The sequence below is a fragment of the Poecilia mexicana genome, unplaced genomic scaffold (assembly GCF_051168715.1).
Source record: "Poecilia mexicana isolate PSO_F unplaced genomic scaffold, ASM5116871v1 scaffold_17, whole genome shotgun sequence".
NCBI lineage: Eukaryota > Metazoa > Chordata > Actinopteri > Cyprinodontiformes > Poeciliidae > Poecilia > Poecilia mexicana.
In genome coordinates this window covers 12,215,116-12,229,676 of record NW_028263386.1, presented here as the reverse complement: position 1 = coordinate 12,229,676, position 14,561 = coordinate 12,215,116, and the positions used below count along the sequence as shown (strand labels likewise).

The following is a 14,561-nucleotide window of genomic DNA, read 5'->3' as shown; positions in this document are numbered from 1 at the left end:
TTTAAGTGGTGTCCAGACATTGACCCCAAGGAGTTGTGCTGTTATTACTGTTTTTGTTATGGATCCACTTTTAAACAGCACAGGCTGTATGATTGTCCCTTTTAATTACCCTGCCACAGCATAAACAATAGCTTAGACTTAATGCCAGTGTTGTCCTTGAGATCAATGGCCTGCCATACTAATGACTGTTTACTTACTACAGAAAATAAGTAACCAAGAAAGTGTATTTTTATCCTAAAATGACCCCAGTGTCAGGCAACAATGAGGTGACTGGGGAACACATCCTTAGCTTTAATCAGACATCCAGCCCTGCTGGCTGGTGCAACAACCTTTACTTGACTCATTTATTTCCAGCCCTTTTATCAGTTCATTTCAACCAAAGTCATTACAACATAGCAGATTTAAATACACTCTAATGAAATATAAATCCATAGCTCCAAACGCTGGGGTTCTGCAGTGTGGCAACAGTCTGGTGGGTAATTTATTGTGGGAGTTAAGTGTTTCCATTTGCAGTAAGAGCCACTAAAAATACACTCGCTAAGGGTTTCTGGGGGGCCGACTTGTAAAAGTACCAATGCTGTGTGAACTGGCCGATGCCCTGACAACCTGCTTGGGGGAGGTGCACATAGATGGGCTTTAGATGAGTTCACAATCTTGTCATCAAAAAGGGAGGCAAATTCGATAAAGCTCAACTGGGGTTCAGAACTGGAACTAAACAAAACAGAAGGATTCAACATGTTTTTTAGAGGAAAAAAAGCAAAACACCCATTACCTTTCACTCTAAGAAGCCACATTTGCCTGTTTTGACTCACGTGAAATGGATAAAGTGAAGACATAATAGTTTGCCTGCTGAAAACACTTATTTCAAGCACAATAGTGTTACCACCTGAAAAAGCTTGGAGTGTGTTTTAGGCATTACCATCAATGTTTTTATATGGAAAAAAAATGAAAGACTTTTTGCAGCATTTTTGCTGAATCATCAAAAACTGTAAATCTCTCCAGATTTTGGTGGCCAGGTTAGTGTATTTCCTATTAACACTGAAATACAAATAAATCAAGAGGAGTCTCTATTGTTTCCTGGGCTGAAAATTAATTTTAAACTTTAAATTTTTCTTTATACCTTTCTTAAAATGTGTCATGTCACCTGGAACGAGAGTTTCCTCACGGACTGCTGTTTTGGATAAGTTGTGAAAAAGGCTGGAAACACCATGTTCCTACATCGTTAATTGATGCAGATAAAGGTGAAAAGGAACGGCTATCACTCAGGATTGTCTACTTTAAATCTTTGGTTTAAGGTAAGCAAGAACCCATGTCATGAGGGAAGAGTGCACAACACACTTCATACTGTAGCTTTGACAAACTTGATTAGAGTTATCACCCAGGCCACCTGGGTAACAGTAGCTGTTGTTTGTCCATTTTATACTTTTTTTTTTTTACTTCTCTGAGTACAAAGTGTCTGCTTATGTCTACAGATTGCAGTAAATCAAGGACAGCTCTCTCTATATGTTCCTTCTACATGTTTAGCCACAAAAATCAGTTTCAGATTTTTTTCTCATCTGAGCCAAATTAATTGAGTTTGAATACAGTGGCAGTGTGATTGTATTTCAGTATTTTAATTTGCATCCATCCACCACATAGCATCAAATTGAATTGACATTTTGTAGATGAACTAACTACAGATGGACTTACAGAGTTTGGGTGGAATGACAGACACTGTACTCTAAATGACATGTTGATAGCTGTGTTGCTGTAGTGCACATTTACCATCACAAGTAAGACGCAAGATGAGTACTTGGAGAAAATGAAGGCTTGCATAAGCACCGAATAGAAGTACTGCAAAGAAATCTAAGATATGTCTGTGCACATGTGTATGAATCTTGATCAAATTTGAAGAAAAAGTCATTTTTTTTTCAAAAGGTCCTCTAAGTAATATTCTGATTTCTGCGTTGCTATAATGCAATTTTACCTTCACAAGTAAGACTGAATCTGAGTATGTAGAGAAAAATGCAATTTGTAAAATCATCACTGTAGTCAGTTATAGGCAAAGTAAGCTCCTTTAAAAAACCTGCATGGGTACCAGTTTGGTAGGTCTCCAAGCTACTGTTCTAGTACAATATTTCTTCTAACTTTTTCCTCCAAGAGTTGTGCAATATAACACTATACGAGTACCAATGTCTGTGGTGGAGGCAAAACACCCAAAGCAACAGTAGTAAAATCAGCAAACAATACATTGTTCACATTTAAGTCGCTAAACGGACATTAGGTGAGCTGTAATGTCAGATTTCACCTGGAGTGAATTTGAGACTGACACTGCTGTACAAAACAGCGGCCAAGTTTGGTTTGGCCCTGTCAATGTTATCCATGTTGCGCAGAAATGGGAAAGGCCAGAAAACCAAGAATCAAGCCACTGAAAGATCAACAAAAACATTACAACGAGCAACAGCACATGATTTCAGCATGCAGCTCAGCATCTGGGAAAGTACCGTAACAGCCATGCTGAGCAAATTCACGAGTAGATAGAAACCATAGATAGAATCAAATCCAAACAACATATTTGCACGGATGGATAATAAATGAAGTCAAGGTTAAATATAAATCCACATGCTAATCTCTATATGATGTATAACTTTGCCTAAAAAAAATAAGAAAAAAACATCGTCATATAGTAAGAGGAATACAGAAAGTGTCGATGTAAAGAGTCATACCACTTTCTATTTGAGAGAGCACATTGACCCCCTGGTATTGCTCAGGCACCTTCTTTCCAGGAATGTATTCTCCCAGTTCTAATGTTAAGCACAGGACCTTGTTTCCTGAAACCAGAAACTCCCACAGCAAAAGAAAACGTAGCAACACCTGCAATGGTGAGGGGTCTGTCCAGGATGTGAGTCAAGAATCAGGATGTTATACTCGGATAAAGCCAAACAGACTAAAACCGAGATTTTCTGTAGTAATTCACTGATGTGTCTGGGTCTGGCTTAATTAACACATCATTCATACTTTCAGATGTGTAATATTAACTGTCATAATTTATGTATTAAAACTGAAGTGACTCTACAATGCTAAATGGAAATTGAGCAAAAGAGCAGATTTTTATTTTTATTTTTTATAAAGACTGAAAACCCCATTGAAGAGAAATATGACTTCATCATTTGGAGTGCAGCGCAACCCTCGTGCCCTTGTTGCCCACAGTCTCGAGCTGTTTTTTTTTTTTCTTCCTTGTAAGCACTGAGTGATGTGCCTTCAGCAGAGACATGCCTCTTTGAATGAAAGCTCTTACCACAGGACTATCATGTAAACAGGCTTGGAAGTCAAGGCCAACAAAATCCCTTGTGTCTCCATACCATCCGTTTAGAAGGCAAAGCTGGATCTCATGTATCTGTGGTCAGACGAGACCGCCGCCACTTCCTCGTATTGCGAGTGCTGCTTCAAAACCACGCCAGCGTGTAGTCTGTTTCCCTAAGCTTTTTTTTTTTTTAAAGGGTTGGAATTCAAGAAACCATGTGCCGTGCTTCTGAAGTTCAGAACTTCCAAACATTTCACTGTTTATCAGTGGAATCAACAAAATAAATGGCCCACAATTAAATCACTCTCATCTGGGCAAGAATATTTATAGTGTCACACAAGAGTAAGAGCTCTGTGTTGTGCTAAGTGTTTTCATGATCCAATTTTTCATGGCAGTGATACGTTTGCGCTCACTGGGACCAGACTGGAATGAGGCTGTCTGCCTTATTTTCAATGCCCCTCTTTTTAATACCAAGTTCTACGGCACAAAATGTTGATCATGTTTAGGTCAAAATGTCACTACAAAAATTAAACTGCTTTAATAGTTTTTCATCACTTAAAAACTAAACAACAGCCGCATAATGGAAGATCCCTGAGACCACGATTTACACAAATCAAATCATACCTTTTATATGATGTCAACTTCCACTAAATGTTTTGTAATTAGCATGTTAACTTGTTGACAAAATCTGTTCACAGAGTAATGTAAACATCTTCCAAAGAAGTTAAAAGCGCGATTATGGTAATTTCCTCTTTGTAAATAGGACGTTTTTACTAACAAGTTTGAGACTTTACCATTAGTATTCCTGCAGCTGGTAGCAATAGCAAGCACAGACCATCTGGGTTAGTTTTCAGACCTCACTGCTCATGGAAAATACATGTTTACATACAAAATATACATACTTCATACTGTGATTTATAAATGTAAAACATTGTGAAAGAAATATAAACTTGTAGAACACTTTGGCATTAGGGTATTGGCTACACTAATTTGGTGGGAATATATCAATTTGATGACTTTTTTCTTTTTAATTTTGTTCCGATTTGTGGCTCACAATAGTTATTTTTATTATTATCTTTGGAAAAACACAAATAACTATTTTTATTGACTAGGCAGTGGAAACTTGCAGAGGAATGGCAATGACATCAAATGTTTCTTTTGGGCATCGGCGCTGAAGAAAATGGTGACCCAAGGCATTTAAGATTGAATGCGAGTTCATAAAGTGAAAACTTACAAGGCAATTTACCCATGTAAGCAAAGAGAACTCTAGTAACCTTATAAACCAGCAACTACCCTCATATTTTAAAGCACTTTTTGGAAGATCCATCTGCCTGTTATTCAACACAGCGGTAAATGGCAACTTTGTTGCTAATCATCAGGCTCACAGTCATTAATCATGATACTAAAAAAATTTGTTTTCTTATTATTTCTGCTGCTCTCTAGTCCAAGCAATGAATCATGGGGTTTGAATTCAAAATCAATTTCAGTATAAAATATATAATATGTGCATGAAAAAACTGCATATTTTGACTCTATCAAAACAAGATTGATCCGAAATAAATGTTTTTCTTATGGCTTGACAATATATTTTTTGTTGTTTAAGTTGCTCTTTTAGTGCAATTGATTGCTAAAAATGAAAAGCAATTGCACTTTACTTTACTTTACTTTAAGACCAGCTTAAAGTAAAACATGTCAGGGCTATTACATAATAAAATAATTGAAATGACATTAAGCAGTTTTATGTCAAAAGAAATTATTGGCTCATATTGATTTCCTACTTCACTCAATGGAAGAAGGCAAGAGGAGTGAAGAAAAACAATGAGCAGTAAAAGAAGGGAAAAAAAAAGAAAGTTCTGCAGACAGCAACTGCAATGAGTAATAAAGTAACCGACAGTTATTTTAACAAACCATTCAATATGCTAATTAGAGGTTCCACAAAAAGTTAAAAGTTAAAAATATGTATATTTGTTGAGCTTATTTCAATTTTATTGCACATATTATGCTACACAGACTCAGTCAGTGCATACAATAGAAGGAAAAATGAGGTGAATCATACTGATACTCGAAGCTAATTACTTACTTACATCCAATGACAAATTAAGTTAACGGTAGAAATAGATGTAGATCATTTCAGAAGTTGGTATAGATGCATCAAATGTACAGTAATACACCTAGTTACTTTGACATGCTCCAGTTTAGTCGCAAATCATCTCTAGGTCAAATCTTTATCTCATGACACACATAACATGTACCTCTCTTGCATTTTCTTTGACAAAAACAACAATAACAACAACAAAAAACAGTCAGAGCAAATAAAAATTTTAAACAAAAAAGTTCAGTTTAAATAACAAAGGATGTATAATGTTAACATATGTGCTTGTAATGCACACTAGATAAATTAATCCTAAAGATAAATGTGTATTTTCTCCGTTTTCATAGAATGTCCAAAGTTTTATTAGTGTTCAACTATATATTGATTTTTATTTTCAAATAACATTTTCCCTTATTTCTGTAAAATAAGTCATACTGACACATGCATAAGAAAGAGACAGACTCCTTTTCAAAAAGGATAAGTGAAACATATAACCTGAGAAACATAAAAATGAATTGTTACAATACATTATCTAGGACAAATGCATCACTGGGAAGAGAGAAATTAACTGTATCCTTCTAAATCATGAACAAAAAAGAGATTACAAGGCTTGAAATGATGTTTTTAAAAATGCTAAACACTGATTTGGCAAACTGAAGCTCAAACTTAAAAGAAAAATACATGAATAAAGCTTAAAAACAGTCTTTTCTGTTAAAGAAGTATTGCAAACTTTGGAAGGTATGTGTTGCCTAATTGCATTGAAGAACCAAAGTTCTATTTTTACAGCAAGTAATATTTAAGCTAGATTTGTGGGAACACCTCAGGACCACCCTACAAATTAGAGATCCATCCAGTTACATCTTTAAGTAGCACTAAATCTTAAGAACTATCAAGACCATGTGTCAGTTTTTAATGCTTACTTCGAGCAGAAAGGCCATCTAAGGCACATCATGGAGTGACGTGCTTTGTTTTTTCTTCATCAGTCTTTCGTCTACAGCAGCCTTTTCATGCGACATGTGTGCTTCCCAATGTGCATGGTGGCTCGGTCTGTTGAGCTCGTCAGGACGTCCAGGACCTCGTCCTGGCGCTCCAGCTCCGTCTCCGCCTCCAGTGCAAGGTTCTTTAGCTGCATCAGCATCTGCTTACAAACATAACACCGCACAGGAGGATATATTCAGTTGGGTCAATATTTTCACAACATGTCAGCCTCCTGAGAGCACGGGTAACCAAGTAACAACATAACGGGATGACTATTTCAAAATCACTAAACAATAGAGCAGTCTTAAGGTGTTTTAGAGTGAAAGACCCATTAAGATTAAGGCCCTCTTTCACAAGGTTGACCTGGCAAAGACAGCAGCAAATGTCATAGTAGACAAGACAGACTAAGTCCAAAACAAGCATAACAAATACAAAACGCAAGCTATGTGACAAAGAAAAAACAGTTTTTGTTATAGAAACAATTTATAATTTAGCAACAGTATCTATTTTAGATTTAACGTACAATTTAAAGGATTTCCGTTACTGGTTTGTTCAGATGGAGCAGAGGGCTTTCACTCAAGCACATTTTGACAACTTTAGCTCATATTTGTATGTACAGGGGACAGATAAAATGAAAGCTTCATCTATTTCAGTTTGGACATAAGGAGCAAAGAGATACAAAATGCCATTTGAGGCAAAACGGCTTACAGTTCTCCAAAGGAAAGTGAATAAATAAGTAGAAACCAAGGTAATAACAGTTTTATAAACCAGAGTCATCCAGTGTGGATATTGCCTTACACCCATATGGGTTACAACAACATCCCCAAGCATAGAAAGTCGAGCTCTGCCTAATTATTTTACCTAAATCATTTACGTTAAGCCAGAGATTGAGTTGATTTGAATCATAGCTTATTCTTTGGCCAATCTGACTGAGTTTTGGCTATTTTTTAAAAAAGGAATGGGCTAAAACTGCAGTTCCTAGTAGACCCCAAAAGAATTTCTTTCTGTTTTACATTGTTCATGTGTTTCGTGTTGGTCTATGAAAATCCAATAAAATCATTTGAAATATGTGGTCATTATGGGAAAAATGTTTGAAAACTTTGTATGGGTTTGGATACATTTTTTTATAGGCATAACATTCTCATTTGGGTGTTAAAATGCCTGCAAATACATTGGGCATCAGTCTTAATTTAGAGCACTATCATGCTTTTTTTTTTTTTCTTTTGCTCTCAAGAAATATGTTTCGATGTTTAATGTCTGTGGATCTATGATGCAATAAGTCAATGCTGAGGATCTAAGGGGCATTCAGCTGCCACAACCTGCCAATACAGCAAGAAAGAAGTGCTATCTTCTCTCAGGGGAGCGTTGCTAAACAATGTTGTTTATGTTCGACTTTCTGTGAGTTTAGGGGATATTGTGACTACATGTCCACGGTCTAAAAACCATGTTTGTGATGATTAATGGGACGGTTTAAATATACTGCACTCTGCCACGCAAAACCCAATAAACACTCACTTCAAACTCTACCAAGCTCGTGTCTAAGAATGTATTATTTTATACACACTCACACAAACCATGCTCATGCAGCAGCTGACATGATGTCAGGTCTCACCAGCTGCTTTCTGTGGACATTTCACATGGGCATGAAAACAGCCACAGGCAATGGATTAGAAAGCAGATAACGTCAATACACTCCAAGAAACATGTGCATTCACTCTCTCAGGTCTGTGACTTCACACTCTAAACTAAAATGACATGACGGCATCATACCTTGCAGTATTTTCAGTCATTGCTTACACAATAGTAAGATTATAAATGATGAAAAAAACCTCCAAAATTAAACATTTAGGCTACAGCTCACAGAATAATATGAGCGAAAATTACAAAAAACAGTGCAGTGCATTGATGAGGTGGCTTAGACATGAAAAACAGAAAAAAAAAAAAAAAACGAATAAGAACTTCAACACGTCATAGGTCTGCATGGCACAAAAGAGTTTTGTGTTTCAAATAGTAAACGGTTTTTATGGTTCATCACATTTATTTCTTAGTAAATGCTCGACATTCAGACATGGTTCAGATTCAAAAGTTCCGTTTTGTACTGATCTACGACCCGATTGCTAGTTTACTGACTTTTTGCAGATGAAGTGCAGAAGTAGTGAGGGAAAAAGTGAAGAGAGTGGTGTTGTCCTTCTTGCAATAGCAACATTTAAACAAATGCAACCTATTCTGATTTACGTTTTACCATATCGGAGAGGCAACAATACTTATCTTCTTCCAGTCTAGTGTTGGACCAAATATATTCTTTATTCTTAATTCTACTTTTACTAATGCCTTGCAATTCCACCTTCATGTATTTTCTTGTTCGCGTTGTGTTTTCCTTTCAGCCTGGTAAATATGGTTTAATGATCTAAGCCATTGTATTAAGTCTAGCTATGAACTCAGGGTCACTATTTTAGTCATGGCAGTGGACGGCGATGCAGTGTAGGTATCTGCACTTAACTCAGGCCTCGGAACAGCGAATCTAAATACACTGTCTAAGACAGCGTATCTAAGACTAGATTGTCATCTTGAATTATGTTCGGAGCGTGGTGTGTGCACAAGTACTGCATAGAGTCCTAGAGCTGGCAGCCTGTGAACCCTTATCAGGAGAGGACAATAAAACATTTGAAAGCACAATGGCCAAGCTGAGCTTTACGACCGGCCCAGTGCTGGTAATGCTTTCAAACGTTTATTTAAGACATAGCTTTTACGCCAAAGCAGCAGCGTAGCACTGTGTAATATTTAACTAAATTTATAGTGAAGGGTCATAACAGTGAATCACAGGGATAGGTGAATAGTCATGAAGCGCGTTCAAAGGAATACTGTAGCACCATCAGGAACTCTTTTAGACTTGTCAAACCTAAGGCTTTGAGAAATGGGTGGCCCAAGGAGCTTTGGGGACTTCAGCTGTCTGGCTGCTCTGGAATCACACAAGCTATCATGTGACTTTGGACTGAGTAGTAGAGTCGTTAACCGATCTGCCTTTTTATTAGGTACACTTTGCTAGTACATTGTTGATTCCACTTTTGCATTCAGGACCGCCTTAGGTTTTCATGGCATAGAATCAACAAGGTGTCAGAAACATTTCTCAGAGATTGCGATTTATATTGACATGATAGCACCCTCCAGTCACTGCGGATTTATTGGCTGCACATCCATGATGCTAGTATGCCATTCCACAACATCCCAAAGTTGTTCTATATTACAGAATTAAGATCTGGTAACCAAGGAGACCATTAAAGTAGAGCAAAACTCACTGACTCCTTTGAGATAATCTGATACTTTTATGCTGCTATAAGTAGCCATTAGAAGATACACTGTGGTCATAATGGGACAGAAATGGTTCGCAACAACACTATAAGTAGACTGTGGAGTTAAAAAAAAAATGCTCAGTTGGTACTAATGGCAGAAAGCTTGATAAATGGAATTTCCTACTCCAGCACAGCACATCACCAGGATCAGCCTAAACTATAAATAAAAGACAGGAGGGAATCAATGCTTTCATGCTTAAATTGAATTCTGTCTCTACTATATCATGGTCACAGCTGAAATTAAGACTCATTAGATCAGGCAATATTACTCAGTCCAAGTTTGGTGTGAGCTGTGGTCCATGTTTGCAATTTTTAGATAACAGGAGTGGCACTTAATCTGTTCTCCTGCCAACACACCCCATCAGCTTCAAGGCTGGACACGTTGTGTTCAGAGACGGCGTTCTAAACAACCTTGTCCAAACAATTGTTAAATTTGAACTGCTGTTGTCTTTCTATCATCTCAAACTAATCTGCACATTCCCCTCAGCTACCATAAAGGCTGTTTTTACTAAAACACAAGGCCCTCCTTGAATACTTTGAGTTTTTTTTTTTTTTTTTACACAGTTTTCTATAAATCTCAGAGATGAACGTGCCTGATAACCCTGCAGATCAAATGTTTCTTAAATACTCAGTACAGTTTATCTGGCCCCAACATCAGAGCAATGCACTTTCTTCCACATTCTATTGCTTCCTTTAAGCTTCCCTGTATGTAGATGACTAGATGCACCAGATGGTTGCCATATAATTGACTGACTTCAAGCAGCTGAACAAGTGTACCTAAAGCAGCGGCCAGTGAGTGTATGCAGTAGGTAAATCTTACAGTTATTCATTTATTTCAGTCTTACATGGTTCAAACTTATGGAACAAAGCGAACATGGGTTACTGTAAGTTTCACATGTAATTTCAAGATCTCAGCAACCTCAAGCAGTGAGTCACAAACATAAGAAAAAAAAAAATGTCAGCGTAATGCGCCTGAATTTGCGTCACTGTTTAGCTCTTGCCACCACAGACCATGTCTGTAACAGCTCTCAGCGCTGTGAGGTACTGAATGGAAAAGGCACTGACCAAATAACTGACCGTACTTCTTTTCCTCTCTTAAACCCAGGATGGACTTTTGGTTTGTGGGCTCACCAAATAACATTTAAATACATGGGATAAAAAATAAAAAATCATAGCAGAAAATTGTGGCTTGGAATGGAAACATGAAAATACATGTTGCTGTAACTGTAAGATTATTTACAATAACAGCAAACGTCATTTTGAGACACTATGCAGACTACATGTGGGCTTTTTCAGCTCAGCCACCTGTCTTGTTTATACAAATATGGAAACTGTTTAAGACCTCCATAGTGCAGCTATATTTTTTTTATACAGGGAATGGAAATCCAGCTTTCTCACCTGCTTGAGTTCCTGGGCCTCAGCCTGACTGACAGACGGCTGGAGGGCTTGCACCTGCAGCTGGGACAGCTCTCCTGCCGGGACCTCCACTGGGAGCTCTGTGTCTTGGCACTTCTGCATCAAACCTGCTTCCATTGGGTGGAGGTGGAGAAAAAGTGCAGAGTGAATACAATATGTTGTTTATACGAAAACCAGACAGCAAACTCTGAGTGCAGCAACTGAGGCAATCAGGGTGAATTGACTCATCCGAATATATTTTTGTCACAAAGAAACACCAATAGCTGTGGTGAAATGTTTTTGAATGTGGATGCACTTCTGAACGCTTCAGGCTGAGAACATGGATCTTTGCTGCCACTCAGTGGTCAAATATATATCCAGCACGGCAAAAGAACAAAAAAAAACAAAACATTTGTTTTACCGTCGTTCCAGATCGTCCCTTCTTTGTCAGGAGATGAAAGCGGAGTTGCTTTGAAGGTTACGTATTCACTTGTAAACTCCATCTTCTTTTTGTACTGCATCTCTAACACAGACATGGCCTCTGGCATCTTGGCTGACAGAAACCTGTAACATATATCTGGTTTCCCTATGAACCGCTGCCTGACTGTGATCTCGTAGGGGCTGTGCACCCTAATTTCGTCGATTTCGTTGCGTTCAAATCGGTGGAGGAGGTGGCAGCTGGTGTCTCGCACCTCCAGCGAGGACACTAGCACCAGCAAACAACCAGGCTTCAAGTCCGAGTCTCCGCCTTTGGACACCACTGCGGGGATACTCGCGATCACCTTGCTTCTGCTGGACACTTTGCCCGCGGAGATGGCAGCTGCAGCCTTGGAGGCGTCCTCAGCTTTGGCCTCTTGCTGAGTCTTCCAGGGGAGTTTACCGAAAGGCCACCAGGATGGAGACTCAAGTTCTGAAAGAAGTCTGAAGAGACACAGATAATGTAAAGTGCCATGTAAAAGTACCTGTAATCTTTGTGCTTTTCTTTTTCATGCTCTCTTATGTTATAGTCACAAACTTAAATGTTTTATTGAGATCTGATACAACTACCGGTAATCAACTCAAAACATTGTATAACTGTGAAGTTAAAGGGAGAAAATGTGTTTTCTATTAATGAACATTTTTAGAAATAAAAATATTACAAGAAGTTGATTTCTTTTCAGCCCCCTTTTACTCTGACACCCTAAATGAAATCCAGCCTGCCCAATTGCCTTCAGAAGTCCCCAAGTCTGAAAACAAGAACCAGACATTAGAGAGCAAACAACATCATGAAGACCAAACAACTTGCCAGATAAGTCTGTGTGGTTACACTGTTCACTCCATCCTTCAAAAATTCAAAGAGAAAGGGCAACTGGAAACTAAGGATAAACTGATATGATATCCAATATTAATACTGCCGATATGGGCAATAATCATTCCCTACAATTTCGACACCATGTAAAACCGTCCATACCACCCATATTGTTTCTCTGCTTAAGTTCAACAAACCATAATAACAATGGATGCAAAATATTAGGCATAACCATCACCTGTTAAGTGACCGTACAAATATCACATGGCCAAACCCAGCCCTCTCCTGAAACACAAGCGGCAACAAGATTACTACTCTTCCTCAACAGACGAGTAGCAAGATTACAGCCACTGTTAGAAAAAAAAAAGTCATAAGAAATCATGCATGCAGCAGGACATCAAACCTAAATTGTCAGTGCCAGATAAAACTGTTTAGGAGCAAAGCATATCCATATGTTGGAAAGTTAAAGTCTAAACCAGGATTCTACCAAAAACCAACTAGGACTCTGGGGGCAAGACTTAACGAACTGGTCCAGGAACAGGGTGAATACATGTGCATCCAACACTTCTAAGATTATATCTGAAAAAAAAAAGGTTTGGAAACCATGTATCATTTTTCTTCCACATCATAGAGATGCACTACTTTGTGCTCATTTTTTAGTGATTTGCATGTGACTATTACACTGTTACTTTTTTCAACTTTGATAGACACAATGTGGTAAAAGTAGCTCAATTAAGAAAATTGATAATTACTTATCAGCAACACCCAGATCAGAGTCAATCTTCTCCAATCCTTGCATCATGTTGTCAAACTGCTCTCCCTGGTGGCTGAGGACTTTGCCAGTGTCCTCCAGTCTTCTCTGGGCTCCCGCCACAAGGCTAATCAGCTCCCTTCCCTTTGAAGGTTGGCCCTCGGCCCCCCGAGCCTCTGAGGTGGGTGAAAGAAGCCGCTCTCTCCAGAAATGCTCAAGCACGTTAAAAACCACCACCCGGTTGGGCTTAAGAGAACCAAACCAGTGCTTGATGTTTCCCTCCTCCAACACTGTGAGGGTGCTGAAGATGAAACTAGATGACTCCATCTTCATCTCCATGACACTGGACAGGCGGAAGCTGGCGAGACACTCCTTGCTCTGGCTTGAGATGAAGCGCACCATGGTTCTGGTGAGGGACAGGGTTCCGCTCTCCCACCTCTTCTCACTGTTGATGTAATAAGAGCCAGGCCAGCTGTGGATGGGAGCATCCCGGCTCATCTTGAAGGCAGAGAAGCAAGCTCACCTAGGTGAAAGGCAGATAAGTTTCAGTGCCAACATACATACGTTGCTGCTAGGTTAATCTACACAGTTATATCATGAGTCTGCTTTGCTGGGTGATCTACGTGTATCCTGGTTAGGAACATACTTTTCTCAAAGTAAAGCAAGCAAACCAATGAATTCGGATGAGGCGCCTGATCAGAAAAATTCCGTTTTGTCATCCGCAATACAAAATGCCATTGTAATTAAATGTCCCTGCTTTCTCTTGGCTAAATGTCTTTTCAACGTAACATATACAGCGAAAACACCAGCCTGAGCATGACGTTACCTCGTATTCTTCCTAGTAACGTTGTTTATCACGGAAGTGATGTCACATCCGGGTACGGACGCGTTAACTTTCCGACTTGAAAGCACTTCCAGATTTTTGTCACCTACTAAACACGCGTGAGCGTGACCGCCGTATTCCGAGTGGCAAGCTAAACTTGTAAAGCAGCACAAGTATAGGTGGAAACTTTTTTCTAAGTAAAACATCAGTTTATGGTTATCCAATTTTGAATTATTCGTTTAAGTTTAAACGACTAAAACAGTGTCAGGTAATACAAAATAAACAAATAAACATTACAAAGTACAAATACCACTAAACAAAACAAAGTTAAACCATCTACAATGTTAATCAAAACAGACAAACATCTATAAACAATCTGCAACATTCAGTCATAATTTAGAAAATTCACTTTCAATAATTATAAATTCACCTTAAATAGTTTACTATTTTAAATCATGTACACAATTTATTTTAAATAGTTTACTATCCGTTACAAAAACGGATAGTAAAAAAATTTTCCCTAGCCATATAATAATAAATGGCGGATATAAAATTCTTACTGGTATTCAAGTGGTAATCAATAACAAAAATGATCATAATG

General features: G+C 38.3%; 1 protein-coding gene across 3 annotated transcripts; it reads right to left on the bottom strand.

Moving 5' to 3' along the window:
- Nucleotides 1-5,247: 5,247 nt before the first annotated feature.
- On the bottom strand, nt 5,248-14,034 carry snap47 (synaptosome associated protein 47). 3 transcript variants are annotated; one of them, XM_088014509.1, is made up of 5 exons: nt 13,964-14,034; nt 13,139-13,660; nt 11,520-12,019; nt 11,102-11,226; nt 5,248-6,516 (listed from the first exon to the last, which is right to left on the bottom strand). In XM_088014509.1, exons 2-5 carry the CDS (start codon nt 13,633-13,635, stop codon nt 6,367-6,369), a joined length of 1,272 nt encoding a protein of 423 aa, XP_087870635.1. In that variant the 5' UTR covers nt 13,636-13,660; nt 13,964-14,034; the 3' UTR covers nt 5,248-6,366. The 3 variants fall into 3 exon arrangements, with proteins under 3 accessions (XP_087870635.1, XP_014836429.2, XP_087870636.1); XM_014980943.2 differs by lacking the exon at nt 13,964-14,034 and adding an exon at nt 13,784-13,957; XM_088014510.1 differs by lacking the exon at nt 13,964-14,034 and adding an exon at nt 13,784-13,957 and having other exon boundaries at nt 5,248-6,513.
- Nucleotides 14,035-14,561: the final 527 nt, after the last annotated feature.